Below are 22,817 nucleotides of genomic sequence, written 5' to 3' on the forward strand. Positions count from 1 at the left end.
TGAACTAAAATTTTTTTAAAAAGTCAAAGAAAGAGCTAAAAGAAAAAGTTAAGGAAATATCCCACACACAAAAAAGGCAGTAAGTGAAAAGGTAAACAAGATAAAGGATCAATCCAGAAAGGTCAACATTCAACCAAGAGCTCCAGAAAGAGAAAACAGAAAATTAATTTCTCGTGGATTTGTTTAGTTTCACATATATGATCATTAAAGAACAAAATTAACTTCTTGCAGATTTGTTTAGTTTCACATACATGATCATTAAAAACCTAGTTTCACACTGAGAGGGCCCAACAGGTGTCCTACACAATGACATCTAGACACATTGCCATGAAACTACAAAATAAAAAACTAAAGCAAACACGCAAACCTCAAAGATTCTGGGAAGAAAGAACAGGCAGTTACCCCAGAAGAATGATAATGAAACTAACAACAACCTTTTCTTCAGCAATACTAAAATTTTGAAAAAAGTAATCTTTGCTTTCAAATTTCCTCAGAAAAAATATTTTCAATACAGAATTCATGTAAAGATAATTATAAAAAAAGAAGATGTAATTTTCAAGCCCACAAAGATTTAGTTTTTCTTCCCCATAGCCTTTAAAAGAAAGTTATAAGATACTCCAGCAAAACAAAATTCTTATCATACTGTCCTTTGACTATTTACTTGTCTGTATCCTCATTATACTCTAAAACCTTTGTTCACTTTCAATCCTTGGCACCTGACACCAAGTAGGCACTCAATAAAAAAGTACTGGCATAGACTGTCCTCAGGAATGTGGAAGACTAACATAGAATCCCACGTAGTAATGAATCCCTGAATCTAACCTCTGCTGTCTCAGGATCATGATCTCACAGTGAGACCTCTTCTCTGCAAACTCTACCTGTTTTAAAAGTTTAGCGTTCCTCAGCTACTATAATACAATCCTCAAAGATCTCTTTTCTGTTAACTCCGATGACATTTACCACTTGATTATATACTATTATATTATTTACTGTTTGATATATCTAAGCATAATTCTTCAAATGCATACTCCCTGAGGGAAGAAACTTTGACTTACGTGTACCACCAGAGTAAGCAGCACAATGTTGGACAATACACATATTTGCTATAATGGGCAACCAAAGAATCTCATTACTGGGGTCAGGATTAGAAACTCTTCTATAACCCAATCTCAGGCAATTAGAATATATCCTAAAATAATTCTCTGCATTGTAATAATCAAGAATTAACATTAGGTCGGGCATGGTGGCTCATGCCTGTAATCCCAGCACTTTGGGAGGCCAAAACAGGCAGATTACCTGAGGTCAGCAGTTTGAGACCAGCCTGAGCAACATAGTGAAACCCTGTCTCTACTGAAAATACAAAAAAAAATTAGCTGGGTGTGGTGGTGGGTAACCTGTAATCCCAGTTACTCAGGAGGCTGAGGCAGGAGAATCGCTTCAACACGGGAAGCAGAGGTTCTAGTGAGCCAAGATCGTGCCACTGCACTACAGCCTGGGTGACACAGCAAGACTCAGTCTCAAAAAAACAAAAAAATAGTTAACATTAATAGTGTTACAGTTCTTTTAGAATTTAGCAGGCTTTCTGCTTTTTGCTGGGAAGCCCATAAAAAACAAACATACAAAAAGAGCATTAATATCATTACATATTCTAGTTGATACTTATTACCTACGATACATCTTTCAACAAGTATTTTTTAAGTACCTACTATGTGATGGGCACATGTATTTTTATAACACATATAAACTATTTAAGAAACTCTCACATAATCCTAGATTAACATCTAAACCACTAGTTCTCAAACTTTTTTCTTATTAATAAACAGTCTTATTCAGAACTTGAGATTCAAACATCACAGAACTGCTCTGGCTGGCTAAACCTTACATAAGGTAAGGCCCATAGCCCAATCTGTCGGTCTATGGAGGCTGCCATAATAAAATACCACACACTGGGTCACTTAAACCAGTGGTCCCCAAACTTTTTGGCACCAGGGATCGGTTTCATGGAAGACAATTTTTCCACAGAGAGGGTGGGGAAAATGGGTTTTGGGATGAAACTGTTCCATCTCAGATCATCAGGCATTAGATTCTCAAACCTAGATCCCTCCCATGTGCAGTTCAAAATAGGGTTCACGCTCCTGTGAGAATCTAATGCTGCCACTGATCTGACAGGAGGCAGAGCTCAGGCGATAATGCTTGCTCACTCACCACTCTCCTGCTGCTGTGAGGCCCAGTTCCTAACAGGCCACAAAGCAGTACCGGTCCATGGCCTGACCCCTGACTTAAACAACAGAAATTTATTTTGCACACTTTTAGAGGCTGGGAAGTCCAAAATTAAAGTGCCCACAGATTCAGTTTCTGGTGTAGGCTCTCCTCCTGGCTTGCGGACTGCCACCTTCTCACTGTGTCCTCACATAGCAGAGAAATTGCCAGTGTCTCTTCTTCGAATCAGTTCTGTCAGATCAGGGCTCCACTCTTATGACTTCTTTAACTTCTATCACATCCCTAAAGGTCCTATCTCTAATACAGTCACGAGTTAGGCTTCAACATATGAATATAGGGGACATAATTCAGTCCATAGCATCATTTCCTGAACTTTCTCTTTGATACAGATCCTAGGATATCTGGATGAAAAGACTAAAACCATTTAATTAGACAATTTAATTTTACAGAAAATTGGCAGGCAGGGAGGTTAAATGACTTGCCATAAGTCACATTAACAGTCAGTCACAGAATCTAAGATTAGAACCCAAGTCCCTCATCTCCTCCATTCTACTCAACTTTCTCTCATCACACCATGAACAGTAGTGAAGTCATCAAGTACTCTTGTGACATGAATGTTGAAGGAGCCACATGAGACATCATTAATCATGAAACCTCCCACATGAACTCCAAACTCACATAACCAATGCCTACTCAATACTATAGGTGGGTGTCTAATACACATTATAAGTTTAACATGTCCAAAATCAAACTCCTAATTTTCTTCTCCAATACCTCCTTTAGCTCCCAATTTTTCCAGATGCTTGAGCCAAAATACTATGGAGTCATCCTTGACTCCTCACATCTTTTATTCAATGCATCAGCATATCTTGTGTTAGCTTTCCTTTCAAAACATATCCAAATTTCTATAATTAAATGTTAAAAAAAATTCAAAATCTGGCTAACTATTTTTCACCACCTCTAATATCACCATCATGATCCAAACTGCCAATATCTCTCCATTTGAATTATTACACGAACATTTAACTCCATGCTTCTGTCTTTGACCCCTAGAACCTACTCTCAAAAACCAATTTGAGATCATGTCACTTCCATACCAGAACAGCTCTCCAATAGCTTCCCAACTCATACTTACTAAAACCCAAAGGTCTTATAATTTCCTCATAATTAGGATTACAATTACGTCTCTGATGTCATCTCTAAACCACACTCCCACTCTCTCATTCCACTCCAGCCACACTGTCCTCCTTTCTGTTCCCTGTGCATGTCTGCCCTCCTCACCATCCTTAAAAAGGCCACCTCTATTAACAAGGCTTTCCCTGACCATCCTAATTAAAATGGCATATTCCCCCATTGCTTTATTTTTCTCCTTTATTTTTTTATTTCCTTGCTTTATTTTTCTCTTTCACTTACCATCATCTGACATACTATGTACTTGTTTAATGTTCGTCTATCCCTAGCTCCATGAGGAAAGAGATTTGTTTGTTGTGGTACTGTATCCTCAGCACCTAGAAGAGGATTTGGCAAATATTAAATGCTCGATAAATATTTGATGACTGAATGAGTGAATGCATGAATGAACAAAGTCATAAAACTGGGCTTCAAAAGCTCATCTTGTCTAGCATCATAACTAGAAAGCCATAAAAAAAAAAAGTTTTTTCCCTTTCTGATAGAATAGTACAGTGAGTTGAAGCCAAAATATCAGGGATTCATGTAGTTATAGGGCCAAAATGCAACAAGGAAAGAGAATGATATATACATAGCCCTTAAGTCACTCAGACTTATGATTGTAGTTTTCAGCCACATAATCCTTTCCATCTGAAAATTCCCAAATATTTAGTAAAGAAAGAATGTGTGTGTGTGTGTGTGTGTGTGCGTGTGTGATGGCACTGCCCTCACATGAAAACAAACAAAATTAACTAAAAGCCCATTTACATTTATGTATAGAAATGCATAGTCAGCCGGGCATGGTGACTCACACCTGTAATCCCAGAACTTCAGGAGGCCGAAGCAGGCCGATCACCTGAGGTCAGGAGTTCAAGACCAGCCTGGCCAACACGGTGAAACCCCGTCTCTACTAAAAATACAAAAATTAGCCAGGCATGGTGGTGGGCGCCTGTAATCCCAGCTATTCGGGAGGCTGAGGCACGAGAATCTCTTGAATCTGGGAGGTGGAGGTTGCAGTGAGCTGAGATCATGCTACTGCACTCCAGCCTGGGCAACAATGCAAGACTCTGTCAAAAAAAAAAAAAAAAAAAAAAAAAAAAAAAGGAAGGCAGGCAGGCAAGAAGGCAGGCAGGCAGGCATAGTAATAATATAGGAAAGCAGGCCAGGCACAGTGGCTCACGCCTATAATCCCAGCATTTTGGGAGGCCAAGGCAGGAGGATGCTTGAGGCCAGGAGTTAAAGACCAGCCTGAGCAACACAGCGAGACCCCTTCTCTATAAAAAAACAAACAAAAATAGCTGGGTGTGGAGGCATGCACCCGTAATCCCAACTACTCAGTAGGCTGAGGCAGGAGAATTGCTTGAGAATTTGAGGCTGCAGTGAGCTATGATCATGCCACTGCACTCCGGCCTGGGCAACAGAGTGAGATAGTATCTCCTAACAAAAACAAACCAACAAACAAACAAATACAGGAGAGCTTTAAACAAAACTTTGTGAGAGAAAATGGGACTACTGAAGGGAGGTAGTCACTTTTACTCTATATATCTGTGTTATCTATTCCTTAGGCAACAACAGTTTGTTCAATTTTATTTAGACGATATAAAAATTAACAAAATAAAGCTCTTCAACCTCCTTCCTCAGAGATGACCACTAATAACAGTTTGTTGTGCACCCATTACAGATCTTCTGCTTGCGTAATCAAATGGATACACGCAAATAACTTTTAAAAAATAAGTTAAATGACAAGAATTCTGCTTCCAAAAAAATGGAGTAGACATACTTTTCCCTATTCCTCCTGCCAAGAACAACTAAAAACTCTTATGTTACATATAAAATAAACCTAAGACGACCCCAAAAGGTAAAGGAAAAAATACAAAGACTGGCTACAGACCTCAGGACCAAGTAAACAACATGGTAATGAATTCTCTGGATTTTCATTTTACCTCTTATAACCCACACTTGGAGGGTGGAAATGAAAAACTCAATAATCCAGAAACACCACAGGCACAAACAAAAATCCCCAACAAAAGCCTGCTCTTTTTAACCAAAGGACCAGGAAAGGGACAGCCGTGCAACACAGAAAACTTTTAGACAATAATTACTCTACTCCAACCAAATACTACAGAAAAAAACTGTGGCCCCACCCATGTCTGCAAAGAACTTGATTTTCCAACTCCCTCAACCCCTCCAACAGGTTCATGTCAGAGTAGGCCATATAGAGAACCGGACTTTCATACTAGCCAGGTGATAATAAACCACCACCAGCACCCCAATGCACCCTGTGGTCTCAGCGGAGACCATGTGGGAAGAGTAAAAGGTACTCCTATTCCTTCTAGATAGAGAGGCTTCAGTAGCAGCCTAGTGAGGAGCCAGAACTCCCACCCCAGCTTAGCAATTAAGAGGAACATCCCTCCAAGTGTCAATGGAGGATAAATGGGGAACCTGTACTTGTACCCCCTGTACTTCATGCCGTATGGGGACTCATACTTGCACCCTCATATTGCATTAAGGCAGCACACTCTCCCTTTGAGAAACAGCCAAAATAAAAAGGTCAAATGAGATCACCAGTCACACAACATAATACTAAAAACATCCAAGGTTCAATAAAAAATCACTCATCACATCCAGAACCAGGAAAACCTCAAAATGAACGAAAAAGACAACCAATAGAAGCCAACACCCAGATAACAAAGATATCAGAATTATATGATGAAGGCTGGGCACAGTGGCTCATGCCTGTAATCCCAGCACTTTGGGAGGCTGAGGCGGGTGGATCCCTTGAGGTCAGGAGTTCAAGACTGGCTGGCCTGGCCAAAACGGAGAAACCCTGTCTCTACTAAAAATACAAAAATTAGCCGGGCATGGTGGTAAACGCCTGTAATTCCAGCTACTTGGGAGGGTGAGGCATGAGAATTGCTTGAACCCAGGAGGTGGAGGTTGCAGTGAGCCAAGATCATGCCACTGTACTCCAGCCTGGGTGACAGAGCGAGACCTTGTCTCAAAACAAACAAACAAAAAAAAAAGAATTACATGACAAAGTAGCCATCATAAAAATGCTTCAAAGAAGTCAGGCCCAGTAGCATGCACCTGTAGTTCCAGCTACTTAGGAAGCCAAGACAGGAGGATCACTTGAGCCCAAGTGTTGGAGGCCGAACTGGACAACACAGTGAGACCCATCTCTTAAAATGGTTCAAATAAGCAACAATGAGCATACCTAAAACAAATTAAAAAAAAAAAAAAGTCTCCCCAAATAAACAGAATATATAAAGAACCACCAAATAATAATTTTATTTATTTTTATTTTTTGAGATGGAGTCTTGCTCTACTGCCCAGGATGGAGTGCAGTGGTGTGATCTCAGCTCATTGCAACCTCCGCCTCCTGGGTTCAAGCAATTCTCCTGCCTCAGCTTCCCAAGTAGCTGGAATTATAGGCACATGCCACCATGGAAGGCTTATTTTTGATTTTTAATAGAGATGGGGTTTCACCATGTTGGCCAGGCTGGTCTCAAACTCCTGACCTCAAGTGATCTGCCTGCCTCAGCCTCCCAAAATGCTAGGATTACAGGCATGAGCCACTGCGTCTGGCCCCAAATAATAATTTTAGACTGCAAATAGAATAACCAAAATAAATAAGTTAAACAAGCTTACACAATATATTCTTGCTTTTTACACTCCATACATAATGAAAATCCAAGTCTCTCTGTAGACACATATACAGCATTTTTTAGTAGCTATAGTATTCTACTGTAGGAATTACCTATCATTTATTTAACTAATCCTCCATTAATGGGCATTTATATTATTTATAATTTTTCACTATTATACATCATGCATATGGGCATAATTATCTAGGTCATTTTTAATTATGTCACTAAAAGTGACATTGCTATATGAAAGGGTACGCACAGATTATTTTGGCTTTTTTTGAAACAGGGCCTCCTACTGTTGCGCAGGCTAGAGTGCAGTGGCACAATTATAGCTCACTGTAGCCTCAAACTCCTAGGCTCAAGCAATTCTCCTGCCTCAGCCTCTTGAACAGCTGGGACTGCAGGCACACACCACCACACCTGGCTAATTTCTTTTTATTAGATGGGTCTACGTTGCCAGGCTGGTCTCAAACTGCTAGACTCAAGTGATCCCCCCACCTCAGCCTCCCAAAGCACTAGGATTACAAGCATGAGCCACCATTCTCAGCAGGGGCATGTACGTTTTAAAGTGTAACACACACTGCCAAATAACCCTCCAAAAGAAGAGTTGCACCAATATATATTACCACTAATAGTGTATACCTACTTTTTCACATTCTTGCCAACAATAGGTATTGTGTAAATGTTTTTCCTTGTTTTCTACTCTTGACAGATGAAAACAGTACTTCATTGTTATTTGTACATATATTTCTATTTTTTTAGACAGGGTTTTGCTCTGTCACCCAGGCTGGAGTGCAGCGGTGTGATCTCAGCTCACGGCAGCCTTGACCTCCTGGACTCAAGCAAGCCTCCCACCTCAGCCTCCAAAGTAGCTGGAACTACAGGCGCTTGCTACCACATCCGGCTAACTTTTTGTTGTTGTATTTTGCTTGTAGGGATGGGGTTTCATTCGCATGCCTTGGGCTCCCAAAGTGTTGGGATTATAGGCATGAGCCAACATGCCCAGCCTTTTTACATACATTTATTATTGATATGTTAAATATATTTTCATGTGTTTAAAAGTCAAAACATAGCCAGGCGCAGTAGTTCACGCTTGTAATCCCAGCACTTTGGGAGGCCGAGGTGGGCAGATCACTTCAGGTCAGGAGTTCGAGAACAGCCTGGCCAACATGACAAAACCCCATCTCTGCTTAAAATACAAAAATTAGCCAGGCATGGTGGCGTATGCCTGTAGTCCCAGCTGCTTGGGAGGCTGAGGCAGGAGAATCGCTTGAACCCAAGAGGCGGAGGTTGCAATGAGCCAAGATCACACCACTGCACTCCAGCCTAGGTGACAGAGCAAGGCTCCATCTCAAAAAAAAAAAAAAAAAAAAAAAAGTCTTTGTTTTAAAAATTACCAACTAAGAACTTCTGTGAATTCTCACTGTTTATCTTACTAATATGAGTCTTCAGTATTTTAGAAATATTATCAGCCAGGTGTAGTGGCTCATGCTTATACCACATAATCCCAGCACTTTGCGACCTGCGGTTGGAGGATCACTTGAGCTCAGGAGTTCGAGACCAGTCTGCCTGGGGAACACAGCGAGACCTCAACTCTAGTAAAAATTTTAAAAATAAGCCAGGTGTAGTGGTGTGCGCCTGTAGTCCCAGCTACTCAGCAGTCTGAGGTAGGAGGATCACTTGAGCCTGGGAGATTGAGGCGGTAGTGAGTTATGATCGTGCCACTGCACTCCAACCTCAGAAGAAGACTCTGTTGAAGGAAAAGAAAGGGAAGGGAAAGGCAAAGTCAAAGGCAAAGGGAAAGGGAAAGGGAGGCTAAAATTCTCCCTGTCTTCCCTTTTGAAAAAAAAATTAAAGTAAAAAAAGAAAAGAAATATTACCCACTTATGCAAACATATTTTCTCCCATTTTGTTGTTTTCATTTTGCTTATGCCGTTTTTTTGCAGCAGTAGAATTTTTAGTTGGTTTAACTTCCATTTTAAAATTTAACTAAATCTTTGCCCCATTTAAGTTGAAATACTAAAGACATAAACCTAAAGGCTCAGTCCGAATTAGTTTTAGAGCCAAACAATCATAAAATCACCACTCCATGGCCGGGCGCGGTGGTTCACGCCTGTAATCCCAGCACTTTGGGAGGCCGAGGCGGGCGGATCACAAGGTCAAGAGATCGAGACCATCATGGCTAACACGGTGAAACCTCATCTCTAAAAAATTAGCAAGGTGCGGTGGCGGGTGCCTGTAGTCCCAGCTACTCAGGAGGCTGATGCAGGAGAATGGCGTGAACTTGGGAGGCGGAGCTTGCAGTGAGCCGAGATCACACCACTGCACTCCAACCTGGGAGACAGAGCAAGACTCCGTCTAAAAAAAAAAAAAAAAAATCACCACTCCACTACTGACAATAGTGTAGAATTAGTCATGATTCTAATTAGAGAAAAGAAAAGAATGCAGGTACCCACTAGTTACCTATACATTCAATTAACAAGAGTCTACTCTCTAAACCACATATAGATGGAGTATCTGTTATATGAAATCCTTGGGACCAGAAGTGTTTTGGATTTTTTTTTTTTTTTTTCAGATTTTGGAAAGATACAAACTGGTTTAGCATGCCAAATCTAAAAATCCAAAATCCAAAATGTTCCAATGAACACTCCTCCTTTGAATGTCATGTTGGTGTGCAAAAATTTCAGATTTTAGAGCATTTCGGGTTTTCATATTAGGAATAATCAATCAGTAGGTACACAGTTCCCCCAGGTGGTATGACTGGGCTTTGGACTTGATTTTTAAAATAATATTCCATTTCCCCATTGGTATCCCACTTCTACTCTAAGCCCCAACTACCTAGCTGGTTACCTGACAGCCGTTTTTTCTTCTGGAGAATGGACCCTTTCGGCTTCACTGTTATCTGGAAACCTAACTCAAAATACTGAAAACTCTGAAAACTACTAGTCTGTTACCTGACGGCTCATTATCATCACTACTTAAGAGATTTGTTACCACACTCCACCCCGTTTTTGGATATTGACCTAGATTTACTAAGTTACCTTGGGCATTAAAATTTTTACTGCTAGTCAAATTACTTGAGCAGAAGCCCACAAAGGATAGTAAATAAAGCAAATGTAATGTATTATTCCTTTATTTTACTGGGAATCTGTTCTTCCTACTTACTTATCTTCCCCCACCAGCCATTTACAGCTTTTGGCATACTTCACGGTACAATGCTGCTGGTTTATGACAAGTAACGTTAACAATGTCATATATATAAGCACAATCACTAGAATTCTAACTTCTGTGAATGTCACATACATAAAGCCATAATGAAAGAAAACAGTTTAAAAAGATACCTTTTAATAACATGAAGGAAAAAAATTCAAAATAACAAATACATCCTATTGTTATTCCAGTATTTCACAGAATAAAGAATTTGTCTATATAATTTCCTTCAGTAGCCCACAAAATATTTACCACTCCTTTCCTTAACTACCATTGTATTAAAGACATCTGATGTCAATGACAAAAACTCCAGTATTAATGCTTAGAGCTAGGTTACATTACTTAACTTTTTCATTTAATCTAACATTTTCAAGTCATAGGGAACTTTTTAAACTAATCTTGTTCATACTCCAGGACATTCCCATGCCAAAAAAAAAAAAACAAAAAACAAAAAAAACCACAGCTATATGCTGACCACAGCATGTAGTTAGCAAATACCATACCCTTAGCTGAAGAAATAGAGCACAATTCCTTAACCTTCAATTCCTTAACAACCTACAAACTATATTGTATTGGAGCCAATTTTATGAAGTATCAAAATATTACCATTCCGGACCAGGAAAAAATATCTAGAAAGGACATTATTAGGTTCTCAACTAGAGGCAATTTGCCCCCCACCAGGAGACACCTTTAGTTGTCACACTAGAGGAAGGAGAAAGACCACAAGCTGCCGGTGTCTAGTAGCCAGGGATGCTGCTAAACATCCTATAATGTACATGCTAGCCCCTGACAACAAAGAATTATCTGGCTCATAATGTCCATAGTGATAAGGTTGGGAAACCTGAGACAAATGATGAAATGTTAATATGAACTGCACTGTATTAATGTTATATTTCCTGAATTTAGTAATTTTTCTGTGGCTTCAAAAAACAATAGCCTTGTTCTTAGGAAATACACATCAAAGTATTTAGGAATAAAGGAACATATCTCAACTTACAAATGACTCAGAAAAAAAATATGTATACATGTAGTGGAAAAGAATGAATGATAAAGTAATGGGGCAATATGCAATAACTGATTAATCTGAGTAGAGTAGATACAGAAATTTTTTTTTATTATTGCAGTTTAAAATTATACCAAAATTAAAAGCTAAACAAGTATTACCACGCCCATAAATTTATTTTACCTGGGGAACTTGGCACAATTTCCCAATATATATGTGCAATATAGCAAATCAGCTTTCTTTTACTCCTTTCTCAAAATAAATTACCCTATCTTGAATGGATACTTGCAAATTGAACCCAAATAACTCATGTAAGCTGAAAGTATAATTTCTAGAATGTGAACTGCACAAAGTTAGAAATTCTTAGATGTCTATCAAGGACATGACATACTATTGTATATCACAGTAAATTCATGGCCAATATCCCTGCATTATATATTTTAGGCTTTCAATACACACAGAAAACTGAAACCACATAAGATCTGAACATGTTCAGTGCAAAAGGATATACAAGAAATAATACAAAAAGATTTTTTTAAGACTCAGATTTTCATAAGTTTAACATTAGTTCTGAATTCTTGAATTTTATCATTCCTATTTCTGGGCAATTGTTACTTTAAACAGCATGCAACAAATTATAACAACAGCTTCATAAATAACAAGTTTACTTTTGGAAAACAATTCTTTAAAATTTTAAATCCAAGAAAAAAAAATTTAGGGACTTACAGACGTTTGGGACATACTTGACTGCTGTGTAACACTTCCTGTGGGAGATGTAGATGGTCTTCCACTGGACAAACTTGCCTAAAATAGTAACACTTTTAGAATATGTTGGTAAAAACCTGAAGTTAAGAACTTTCTGGTACCATGATAACACAAAACCACAACCATAAATGTCAAAAGGCCTATGTATGAAACAACCAATTTTATAGTCAACATGGCTTAAGCTTTGGTTAAACAGATTTTTTAAATAAGAAAAAGCTGAATGGTGAAAACAGGGGATCCAAAGACTAATCTTATTTTATTAGCTACTTTATTGTCAGTTTCACTTTATGGGTCTCTGTCATCTTTAAAGTGGAATCACTACTCCAGAGTTATGAAAAAGAAATTAGAGCTACAGCAAGAGCCAGTGAGTGGGTTTCAGTTTCCTAACTTCTATCACAAACATGTTATTTAAAATTACACTACTAAGAAGAAGCGACAGCTGAGAATCTGTTGGTAATAGAAATAAACCTTTTTCAGATTCAGTCAACTGAGATCCTCCTCTGGTGAGGGGATTTAAGATTAAATCTTACACAGCTTTATTAAATAGTATAATAATAACGAAAATCTTTTTTAAAAATAAGCATTTAATAATGAAATCCTGTTATCAGTAGGAATAATATGATTGGATTTTAGAAAGATGGATATACATATCTTTGTATAGAAAATTTCTGGAGAAATATGTATTACATTGTTACTGTGGCCACCTTTGAAGAATGGGAAACAGTGGTAGGCAGGGAAAAGGAATAGCTTTACTTTATCTCTTATAAACAACTTAATATTGTTTGATTTTTTAATGAGTATAATTACTTACATAATTTTTTAAATCTTATTTTTAGTAAAAATACAATTTATGTAAGCCTAAGTACTCACTGTTGTACCTAGAACTTTATACACATAAACTAACATAGCATTTCTCCAATCTGGATAAAAAGCACTGAGACAAAAGCTAGAAACAGAGTAACATAAAAAAAAATCCCCTTTTTCTCAATTAACTTCTATTTGGCAACCTATTAATATATTTCCTCCGGGAAAAATAACCACAGGACATCTGAGAACTCTGAAATAATACCCAATGCATTTATTTTCAGTAACTACCTACAGATAACAGAAACTTTGATCTCATAAACTCTTACTTTAGTCTTACCTGAACGGCAGCAAGGCTCTGAAGCTGGGAGCTGCTTAAATGCTGCTGCTGAAGAGCTGCAGTATGCAGCATCAAGTGCTGTTGTTGGGCTGCATACATTTGCTGAAGGTACTGAGCAGCTGAGCTGGGGGGCCGATGCAATGCCTGTTGAATTACCTGTGATAAGTCAATTGAACCAATGTCAAACCATAATCTCAACCTTTACCTTAATCAGAAAATCAAAGTATAAAAAAGTGGCAATTTAAAATTTCACTGCTTTAATACATAATATCATCAAGCTTATTAACATTATTTCTTTCCTAGTTACATATCACTAGAAATCACTAACTTGTACACATTAAAACTACCCAGTGGGCCAGGTGCGGTGGCGCAAGCCTGTAATTCTAGCACTTTGGGAGGCCGAGGTGGGCGGATCACAAGGTCAGGAGATCGAGACCATCCTGGCTAACATGGTGAAACCCCGTCTCTACTAAAAACACAAAAAATTAGCCAGGCATGGTGGCACATGCCTGTAGTCCCAGCTACTTGGGAGGCTGAGGCAGGAGAACCGCTTGAACCTGTGAGGCGAAGGCTGCAGTGAGCCGAGATCATGCCACTGCACTCCAGCCTGGGCGACAAAGCAAGACTCCATCTCAAAAAAAAAAAAAAAAACAACCCAGTGGACAATTCACAAAAGACAGGCCAGGCCAACTAAGCATTTCAAAAGATTTTCAATCTCACCAGTAGTCAAAAACTTACAAATTAAAACAAGATACTATTTTCCAACTTTCAGATGGATAAAGATTTAAAAGACTACTACTACTACCTGGGGAAACCAATACTCCCATACTGCTAGTAAAAATTAAAGTTGGTATAACGTTTTCGGGATAAAACTTGGTAGAATTCAGGGCTTGGGTGTGGAGAGAAATACGTTTACCATGCAACCATAACAAATAGTAATGTAGATCAGTGCTGTCCTATACAGTAGCAACTAGTCACATGTGCCTACTGAGCACTTAAAATGTGGCTAGTGCAACTAAAGAATTGAGTTAATTTTAAATTGAATTTTAATTAATTTTAATTTTAATGTAAACAGCCACAAGTAACTACTGGCCACTATAGTGTACATTGCTGATACCGATCTATATTTACTAACAAAAAGAAAATCAGTGGGTTACAAAATAGTACATAGAGTAAAATACCATTTTTATATTAAAATATTTGAAAGAATCCACAGGAAAACTGTCAAAGACCACTGATGGGTAGCTAGATTAGAGGTGATTTTTAGCTTCTAGTTCATACTTTTCTATAAATGTCTGAAAATCTTACAGTGAGTAGGTATTATTAATAATCATATAAAATTACAAAGCAGCTGGGCAGGTTGGCTCATGCCTGTGATCCCACCACTTTGGGAGGCCAAGGCAGGCAGATCACCTGAGGTCAGGAGTTCAAGACTAGCCTGGCCAACATAGTGAAACCCTGTCTCTACTAAAAATACAAAAATTGGCCAGGCATGGTGGCATGCACCTGTAATCCCATATACTCAGGAGGCTCAGGTGGGAGAACTGCTTGAACCCAGGAGGTGGAGGTTGCAGTGACCAGAGATCATGCCACTGCACTCCAGCCTAGACGACAGAGCAAGACCCCATCTCAAAAAAATAATAATAATAAAATAAAAATTAAAAATAAAATTATAAAGCTATTTCTTCTTTAGAAAATTACTCAATAATTCAAAAAATTTTTAAATGTCAAATACCTTGTTTTGCTTCAACATTGAATAAAACTATTCTTACTTAAAAAAATTCCTTAAAAAGTGTTAATTACTGTGAATATTTGTTAGTAAAATGTAAAATCTGAGCCTGAAACTTCATAAATAAATATAGAAAAGTCAAGTACTCTACTAAAATCAGAGAAAATTCCTACACTTCTCCAAAAGGTTAAGTCAGAATAAGTCAATCCTATACAACCAAATCCAAAAGTCACATTGTGCTCACTGTGACTCTGAAACAGCACAGAATCCTAATCGCACCATCAAACCAGAGTTTTCAAAGAGCTAAGGGAGTAACAGTGCCATGATCCTATAGCTTGAGGGTCTCTCAGGACATCTTGAACCATAATGCCATGAATCCTTCTATCTAAACTTCAAGAAAGCATATTTCTGTGTGTTATTGTTTATTTTCATGTGTTAATATCTCATCTCTCCAACTATAGACTACTATGCCTGATACAAATTTCTGTCACAAATCAATGGGAGCTTTTGACCCCTACCTGCAGGGGACTACAGGCCAGCATTAAGTGATTCAGAATTATAACAATATACCTTTTTTAGTCAGATCAATCTCTATTTGTTCTTCTAATTCTATAACAAAATTCTAAATCACTGGACTGTATATGGAAAAAAATTCTAAAATCAAATCTATTTGACACATACTTTTGTCAGAGTATACTAATTTTTTCTGTTGTCAGCACAGTCTTTCACTACTATTCAATTACTTACAGCAATGAGTAAATAAAAGTTACAGATACAGCAAATTGTTCTTATTTATTATAAATCCTTATTCACCCAAGGAGGGTGAAGAGAATTCCCAGGACAGAAAAAGCAAGCTGGAAGATTAAAGAATTACTTAGGTAGTTCAATAAATATTGATTTGATTGCATTTTGGGAGAAGCAATTCTATGGTCTCATAAGAACCAGAGTTAGTGCTATTTATGAGATATATCTACATCTACATATCTATTAATTTTTTATTAATATATGCAGCTTAACTGAAAACTAGAGGGCAAAATGGTATATTAAGCGATCACATTATCAGTCAGGCGTGGTGGCTCATCCCAGCACTTTGGGAGGCTAAGGCAGGAAGATAGCTTAAATCCAGAAGGTAAAGACCAGCCTGGGCAACATAGTAAGATCCTGTCTCTACAAAAAAATTAGCCAAGTATAGTCGCATGTGCCTGTAGTCGCATGTGCCTGTACTCAAGAGGCTGAAGCAGGAGGATCACTTGAGCCCAGAGGGTCGTGAGTTGTGATCATGCCACTGGACTCCAGCCTAGGCAAGAGAGAGGGAGAGAAGAAAAAAAAAAAGGGGGCCAGGCACAGTGGCTCACGCCTATAATCCCAGCACTTTGGGAGGCCAAGGCGGGCGGATCACAAGCTCAGGAGATTGAGACCATCCTGGCTAACGTGGTGAAACCTCATCTCTACTAAAAATACAAAAAATTAGCTGGGCGTGGTGGCACGTGCCTGTAGTCCCAGCTACTCGGGAGGCTGAGGCAGGAGAATCGCTTGGACCAGGGAGGAGGTTGCAGTGAGCCAAGATCGCGCCACTGCACTCCAGTGTGGGCTACAGGGCGAGACTCAGTCTCAAAAAAAAAAAAAAAACCCGGTCACGCCTGTGATCCTAGCACTTTGGGAGGCCAAGGCAGGTGGATCACAAGGTCAGGAGTTTGAGACCAGCCTGGCCAATATGGTGAAACCCCATCTCTACTAAAAATACAAAAATTAGCTGGACCTACTGGCACATGCCTGTATGTAGTCCCAGCTGTTCCAGAGGCTGAAGCAGGAGAATCGCTTGAACCTGGGAGGCAGAGGCTGCAGTGAGCCTAGATCACGCCACCGCGCTCCAGCCTGGGCAATAGAGCGAGACTCCGTCTCAAAAAAAAAAAAAAAAGATCTAAATCCTTTTCCCTATATCCCTTACCTCAGAGAAAGGTAAAAAACATTAAAACCTCACTCTGCATTCAAGTTTGAATTTCTGGTGAACTGGCTGGTTCCACTCCACAGTGACTTCGGAAAACTAAATCCTAAACCAAAGACAGTTAAATAGACATTATACTGGGGTATCCACCATGGAAAAATGGAGGAGAGGAAGGACTATATTGCAAGCAGTTATTTTCAGGGTAGATGCAATTATAAGGATTCTACCGGAAGAAAGCAGGTATAATAGAAAAAATAAGAATTCACAGAGTGGTTAACGGCACAAAGGCTGAAGTCTGAGAACTAGCTAGGTGAGTTTGGGAAAGTTATTTAGCTGATTTAAAGCATTTATTTTCCCATCAGTAAAATAGAGATAATAATAATAGCTACTTCATAGAGGGCTGGTAATGATTAATGGAGATAATTCATATAACATATTTATCAAATATTTGGCACGCAGCAATTATTCAATAAGTATTAGCTATTACTATCTACTGGAAACCTATAATGTGCCTTATACAGTTCTAGATACTTCATTTAATCTCAAAGATACTTCATTTAATCCTCAGAGTAATCAATGAAATAGGTAGTCTCACCCTCATTTTAGTTTTCTGAGGCTCAAGGGGATTATGTCTCATACCCAAGGCTATATAACTCCTAAAGATAATGAAAATGGAATTCAAACAAAGCATAACAGAGTGGAAGGTCCATGCCCTTTTTATATAATACCATATTGCCCCAACCTCCATTATCATAAATGTTAACTAAGTAAACTTTACTTTCTCAACTAAGTGACTTCCTAGTTCAATATTCCCTTCCCCCTCTGCCCCTAAGGGATTTAGAATGGATCCTCCTGCTTAGGGTTCTTAGGCCACCTGGGTTTAAAATAAACTTCGTAACATATCTACACACCAGAACAGATCTCCCTAAGTCTATATTTTGAGTTCCAATATAAAATAAACCTACAGCCATTCTGCATGTTGGGGCTCTAGGTTGAATGCCTTCACACTGCAGCAGCACCCACAGACTTTCCCCTTATAATTTTCTTTACACATAATCCTATAAACTACATACTGACAAATGTAAGCCCTCTCAATACTATATACATATATATATATATATATATATAATTTTTTTTTTTTCTTTTTTTGTTTTTTTTTTTGAGATGGAGTCTCACTCTTTTTGCCCAGGCTGGAGTGCAGTGGTGCAATCTTGGCTCACTGCAACCTCTGCCGCCAGGGTTCAAGTGACTCTCCTGCCTCAGCCTCCCAAGTAGCTGGGATTACAGGTATGCACTACCATGCCTGGCTAATTTTTGTATTCTTAGTAGAGACGGGGTTTCACCATGTTGACCAGGCTAGTCTCGAACACCTGACCTCAAGGGATCCACCAGCCTTGGTCTCCCAAAGCGCTGGGATTAGAGGTGTGAGCCACCACGCCCAGCCCTTTTTTTTTTTTTTCCTTGAGACAGGGTCTCACTCTGTCACCTAGACTGGAGTACAGTGGTGCGATCACAGCTCATTGCAGCCTCGACCTCCTGGGCTCAAGCAATCCTCCCACCTCAGCCTCCTGAGTAGCTGGGACCACTGGCGCATGCCACCATGCCCTGCTGATTTTTGTATTTTTTGTAGAGATGGGGTTTCAACATGTTGTCCCAGCCAGTCTCCAACTCCTAAGCTCAAGCTATCTCCCTGCCTTGGTCTCCCAAAGTGTTGGGATTACAGGCGTGAGCCACCACGCCTGGCCAATAGTATGATTATTAATTAACTTTGTTGGCTGTTGCTGTGGTTGAATGTGTCCCCCAATTAAGTATGTGTTGGAAACTTAATCTCCAATGCAACAGTGTTAAGAGGTGGGACCCCTGAAGGGTGATTACGCCATAAGGACTCCGCCCACATGAATAGACTAAAGGAGATTTTAAAAGGGCTTGAGGCTGCAAATTTGATATCTTGCTCTCTAGTCTTCCAGCATGGAATGAGGCAATAAGAGGGCCCTCGTGAGACGCCAGCTCCTTCATATTGGACTTCCCAGCTTCCAGAAATGTGAGAAGTAAGTTTCTTTTCTTTACAATTACCCAGTCTTGGTATTCTGCTAGTAGCAACACAAAATGGATTGAGACAGTTGATTCAAACATTAGTAATTCTAACTGTACATTTGAGAATATGAAACAATATATAAATCCGGCTTAAGCAAAAAGTAATATGACATCTTAAGTCTTAGACTACCCATCACTACAGCTGAAATACCTGTACAGCATGTCGGTCTGAACCACTGTAGACAGAGATCTGTGGCTGCTGCATTCGAGAGGAGGAAGTGGTGATGGTGGTGGTGGTGGTACTGCTGGTTGTTGTTGACACAGAAGATGTTCCCGGGTTTGGTTCAGTATCCATAGCTGTACTATGGTCCTTAAATCTGGCAGGTCACACAAAGGGTTTGTATTGGTAAAAGCATTATCTTACGAGCTTTAAAGAATATTCATTCCAAAGAAATAATCAGCAGTAATCTAAACTGCTAGGAAGGCTCTCATAAAAGACAGCCAACACACAGTCACTATAAGCACTTAGAACGGAAAAATACTTCACATATATGGAGCATATTTAATAGTTAATACCTACTACATTTGAATTCAAATGATTCAGAATATGTAACCCAGATAACGCATAGCCAAAAGTTTATCTTTGCATTACCGAAAGATTTTTTTTTAAACCAAAACAGGTAATGAGAGCATACTAAACTACCTAGGAAAATAAAAATTTAAGCAGTATCAGAGTATTTTAAAACATTTCTTTACATTCTTTTGACCACACTAATTACAAACTAAAGTCATTCTTACCTATATATTAGAACAGAATGCCTAAGGACTCATGTTCACCAGCTTAGTTTAGTTTACCATATAAACTTTGCTTAAAAAATGTTCTTTTTTAAAAATGTTAAAAAGTAATTTTTTTAACTCACACTGGCTTTTCCCCTAATCAGTCTACAACGCTGTCCTTACTACTTCTAATAGCTGAGTTATACTTATTAGCAGATTGCTGTGAGAACACAGAGAAGAAGCAAACAGCAACTTCCCATACCCTTACAAAATCTTTTTCACAAAGAATTACTCCAGATTTTGAAAACATAAATTATGTCACTTCCTCATGTATGGACAGTAAAGTACACTTTTATACCAGACTTTCCGATCTCTTCCCTCCAATACTATAATCTTACTTGTTGTGGTACAAAATTCCACTAAATACAGAATCTGTATTTGAATAAATTCAAACATTTTAAGTCAATTCTAAGGACCTCCATATTGTTAGAAACCAGAACAGCAGTAGTTTTTGTCGGGTCAGAAATGTACCTCGAAGGTGAAAAGCACACAAGAGATTATACTGGTTTTATCTCCCTTTTCTTATTGGTCTTTTCTTCTGAGAAACTAAATCCCACCCACCCCACATTAGCAGCACTGACAAAAATGTAACAAGACGACTTTCTATTCCACGAAAAAACAAATGAATTTGGCACTAATTGGTACACATACACTATTCCCATAGCGCTGCTTTTTTAAGTACAAATTTTCTTTGTTCTATATTACGTATGTAAACAGTATTTACATTCTCTGAGGAACCAAATGTAAAAAAAAAAACGGACAAAAAAAAAAAAGGAAAAGTGGGGGCCTTGAGTGGCGGTTCACACCTGTCATCCTACCACTTTGGGGGAGGATTGCTTGAGCTCAGGAGTTCAAAGCCAGCCTGGGCAACATAGGGAAACCCTGTCTCTACAAATGAAAAATAAAAAATTAGCCAGGCCTGGTGGCACAGGCCTGTGGTCCCAGCAACTTGAAAGGCTAAGGTGGGAAAATCGCTTGAGCCCAGGAGGTCCAGGCTGCAGTGAGCTATGATCGTGCCACTGCACTCCAGCCTGGGAGATAGAGTGAGAGACGCTGTCACAAAGAAAGAAAAAGAAAATAAGAGGAAAAGTGAAAGAAAAACCGTCAGGAAGAAAGCTGACTCCTCACTTACTTTTTGGATTAGCAAATAATTCATACATTTTTATGCTTCTGTTTTTTTGGTTTTTTTTTTTTCCCCAAACTGTCTTCCAATCAAATCACAGCATCATATGGTAACTGTTCAACATTATACAGTGTTAGTGGTAGGTAAGGTAAACTTTTCACCAAACTGCTGCCGGTCATTCTACTACCGTATCGTGCACCAGTGACATGCAAAAGGCCAGCTTAAGTTCTGGTTTTTTAAAAGTGTTAATCTGCTCAACTATGCCCTCCAATCCAAACAGTATGGTAAACAGTTCTAACTCCTAACCAAAAATGGTCACAGAGAATCCAAATTCTAGGCATAAGTCTAAACACCGGTTGAGCGGAACTGGCCAAACCATCGCACTGCATTTCGAGGCCTGGCACAAAAGAACAATTTTGGTAACTCCACCGTCTAGGCATACTAATACCTGCAAAATACAGCCAGCCAGCAGTTCTGGTGCACAAGAGGCCTACCCAGGAAACAGTAAGTTCTGGAGTCGTTAAACATACCGTCACACCGACACACAAGAATGTGGCCCGCGTGTGAGGCAGCAACGCTGCAGCCAGAGACTCGAGGGAAAGACCTTTCTTTCAGGGTGTTTTCAGCCTCACCAGACCTGCAAGCAGCCCCCGCCGCTCTCAGGCCCACGCCGGGACACCTCCTCCACGCCTCCCGCACGAGGGCGGCGGGCAGCCCCGCGTGTTGGATTCTCCGGCTGAGGAGGAGTGGGGTGGCGCCGGGGCGGGAAGGAGAGGAAGGCAAAGGAGGCCTGGCAGTGCCCGCCCTGCCCTACCCAGCCTCCGCGGGCCCCTGCGCAGGCAGCCGTAACAAGGCTGCCCGCGGGGCCCACTTGCAGGAATGACAGCGCCTGAGGAGCCCACCCGGGCTCGTTCCCCGGAAAACCCCAATTCCCGGGGTCCCAAGGGTGACCCTGCGCGCAGGGCCGCGCAGATCCGGGACCTGACGGCGGAAGGGGCGCTCCTGCCTGGCGGGTAACTGCACCCTAGAGTTCGTCTTCGCCCCCCGACACCGGCCTAGCAGGCTCCTCCGCGATAAGACGGGTCTCGAGTCTCTCTTTCCCCACACTGCCCGCAAAAGAGCCCTGAGCTTTCCCCTGAGGGAACGTGTCGCTGCCCCAACTCGCCCCCCCTAGTTACGACATCAGTCACCATCTAGTCACTCACTCCGCTTCCGCCATCTTCTCTCCTCCATCACTAACATGGGCTGCGCATGCGCCCCCCGGCGGCGGGCGGAGAGGCGGGGTCGGCTCAGCCCCCGGAGCCCGAGGTCACGTGGGGTCCTCAGCTTCCAATCGCCCCCGCCCACCTCAGGAATTGCTCTCTCTGAAAGTGACCAGATTTCCCCCGCTAAGATAACCAGTGTCTCCTCTCCAACCCCTTGCTTTCTCTCGTCCAAGGTCTTCCTCTTGGGGAGGTATCTGTAATAAAGATATAAAAAGTTATCTTAGATTGTTAAACTTAAAATTTGAAGAATATGGGCGCGGTGGCTCACCTGTAATCCCAGCACTTTGGGAGGTTGAGGAGGATCTCTTGAAGCCAGGAGTTCAGGACCAGCCTTGACAACAAAGTGAGACCCTGACTCTACCAAAAAAAAGCCCAACAATAATAATAATAATAATAATAATTTTGAAGAATATCTAAAATATACCAAAGCCTATGCAAACTGCAGAGTGGTTTCAAAGAAAATACCCATGAGGATTAGAGGCTGAGGTCTCAGGGAGAAAGGAAATTCAGGGCTGGCTGCAGGGCTTGTTGCCTGGGAGCTTTGGAGCTTGAGGGTCCCAACCAGCGAGTACCTCTCTCCAGCTGAAAGATGTGTTCAGATGCCAGTGAATGAGTGGTTAAGGAATCATCCTGACTACCCTAGGCATATCATTCACGTCTTCAGTATGAATTTGCTGAGCGCTTAGTAGGAATTGCAAACTTGAATACCACAAGGAACAAGCAGGAAC

At 40.1% G+C, this 22,817-nt stretch overlaps 1 protein-coding gene and 1 pseudogene across 11 annotated transcripts in view; one reads left to right on the forward strand and one right to left on the reverse strand.

Moving 5' to 3' along the window:
* The window catches only part of PHC3 (polyhomeotic homolog 3), a 95,216-nt gene extending 73,124 nt beyond the window's left edge, over positions 1–22,092 (reverse strand). For 6 of the 11 annotated variants that reach the window (XR_008523201.2, XM_063721581.1, XM_063721580.1 and 3 more), the window contains exons 1-4: positions 22,030–22,092; positions 19,076–19,241; positions 13,157–13,312; positions 11,974–12,051 (exon numbers count right to left, since the gene is read on the reverse strand). Coding sequence is in view for 10 of the 11 variants with exons in the window: in XM_063721581.1 (XP_063577651.1) it covers positions 11,974–12,051; positions 13,157–13,312; positions 19,076–19,241; positions 22,030–22,043 (414 nt within the window). In the remaining variant the exon portion in view is untranslated. 11 annotated transcript variants of the gene reach the window in all.
* On the forward strand, positions 1,548–1,605 carry LOC112132866 (U7 small nuclear RNA; annotated as a pseudogene).
* Positions 22,093–22,817: the final 725 nt, after the last annotated feature.

Source organism: Pongo abelii, chromosome 2, assembly GCF_028885655.2.
Source record: "Pongo abelii isolate AG06213 chromosome 2, NHGRI_mPonAbe1-v2.0_pri, whole genome shotgun sequence".
Classification (NCBI taxonomy): Eukaryota; Metazoa; Chordata; class Mammalia; order Primates; family Hominidae; genus Pongo; species Pongo abelii.